This window comes from Mus caroli, unplaced genomic scaffold (assembly GCF_978045245.1).
Source record: "Mus caroli unplaced genomic scaffold, Mus_caroli_1 scaffold_2, whole genome shotgun sequence".
In the NCBI taxonomy this organism is placed as follows: Eukaryota; Metazoa; Chordata; class Mammalia; order Rodentia; family Muridae; genus Mus; species Mus caroli.
The window spans coordinates 94,461,344-94,463,517 of NW_028227257.1; the positions used below are offsets into that span (position 1 = coordinate 94,461,344).

Sequence of the window (2,174 nt, forward strand, 5' to 3'; positions counted from 1 at the left end):
CAGCTCCTTCAGCCTTTCACTTAGTCCTCCATTATTGTGGTCCCCATGCTCAGTCCAATGGTCAGCTTCGAGCTTCTCCCTCTGTATTTGTCAGGCTCCGGCAGAGCCTCTAAGGAGACAGCTATATTAGGCTCTTGTCAGCTTTGTTTGTTTTTATTTGTCTTCTCCATCCTCTTCATTTTAGATAACTGTTTTGATTCTAATGTAAGAATGAATAAGTGGGTGTGGGATTGGGTGGTGGGAAATGGGGAGGATGGTAGGTGTTGGGGGAAGGGAAACTGTAATACAAATATATTGTATAAACATTCATTTAAATAAAACATATTTCCTCTATGACAAAAAAACCTCAGAAATGTTGAAACTCTATTCACTTTTGCACCATGTTTCAAACACAGTATCCTTGGGTATTCAGAAGTCAATGGATAGACCACATCTGTCCAAGTTATCAAAATCTAACTGAAAGTGATTATACTGAAAAAAAATTTGCAGAGTATAAGACTGACTGGAACTGATGAACATTCTTAACAATATATAAATAGATATCACACAAGAGAATATCTCCAAGATTGGTGAAGATCCTCAGTATCACAAAATTGATAAGATGATTTTTGATACTATGTTTTGAGAAAACAGAAATCTTAGGATGATAATCAATATCTTTAATGTATACATGAATGCTCAAATAATTATTTAGATATCAGACCAAGTTCTTTATCCAACCCATTATATCAGAAATGATCTAATGTGTCCCTTAAAATGACTAAGTTAAAGAAGACAGAGTTATTTTTTTTATTGAAACACATGCATAAACTGAAGTTTAGCGAAGTAGCTTTCCTTTAACAACCTGTTTCATGGCATTGATGACATCTTTGTTCCTTAAGCTATAGATCAAGGGGTTCAACATTGGACTCAAAAAAGTGTAAAAAACTGCAATTACTTTTGACTCTTCTACAGACTTCTCTGATGGAGGTCTTAAGTACATGCAGAAAAGGGTTCCATAAAATATGGTGACTGTTGTCATGTGGGAACCACATGTAGAAAAGGCCTTTTGCCTTCCCTTAGCTGAACGGATCTTCAATATGGCTACAAAAATGAAAAGGTAAGATAGAAGAATGATAGCAAGGGAACTTGAGAGAGTGAATCCAGCTACCACAAACATGGCCATCTTTTTGACATGAGTGTCAGAGCAAGCTAGCATGATCAGAGGGGGATCTGCACAGTAAAAGTGATTGATTTTATGGGAGCCACAGAAAGACAGTTGGAAAGTGAGAAGAGTCTGAGACAGCCCATTCAGGAAGCCAAACACATATGGGAATGCGACTAGAGAGACACAAACATTCTTGGACATCCTGGTACTGTAATGTAAAGGGCTGCAAATAGCCACATAGCGATCTAGTGCCATTGAAGCAAGGAGATAAAACTCAGTGATCACCAGAGCAATGAAGAGGAAACACTGTGTGAAGCATCCAGCATAGGAAATGGTCTTCTGGTCTGAGATGAAACCATGCAGCATGTTTGGAGTAACATTGGAAGAGTAGCAAATGTCTACAAAGGAGAGGTGTCCAAGGAAGAAGTACATAGGTGTTTGCAGGTGGGAATTGGTCCTGATCAGCACAATCATGAACAAGTTTCCTGCGAGTGTGATAACAAAAATAACCAGAAATACCACAAAGAGGATTTTCCCTAGCACTGTACTGTCTGTGAGTCCCACAAGAATGAAGTCCATCATTGCAGTATGGTTTAAGAAAGTCATTTTTTTTACACCCTGTAAGATGGAAATAATGATAAATGTGAGCAATGCCTTCTCTTCTGCCCATTAATTCTCACTTTTTCACATCTTTTCATTCATCTGTGGAAAAGTAATTCTTCTCAGCATGCAGCTCACTTTTCTGTGTTAATTTTTCACCTTACGTTTTGTGTTAGGTCTTTCACTTTCTCTGTATACATAATGTACACATGCATGCTTTCACACACATACACACACATGTACATACTGATTTACCTCCTACATACTTTCTTCCTTTCATATATGTATCAACTTGTATTTTTACATGTATATCTGTTTTGAAAGGCTCTACTTTTGTTATAATTTCCAATCATTCTATAAAAAAAGAAGTTACCCCAAAACATGCAATAAGATTCCCAGCTGGTAATTTCTATCATAAACACTGACT

General features: G+C 37.2%; 1 protein-coding gene across 1 annotated transcript; it reads right to left on the reverse strand.

Annotated features, from left to right (window-relative positions):
* Positions 1-817: 817 nt before the first annotated feature.
* Positions 818-1,753, reverse strand: LOC110289909 (olfactory receptor 5M10-like). Its single transcript, XM_021156311.1, has one exon. It carries the CDS (start codon positions 1,751-1,753, stop codon positions 818-820), a length of 936 nt encoding a protein of 311 aa, XP_021011970.1.
* Between the last annotated feature and the right edge of the window lie 421 nt (positions 1,754-2,174).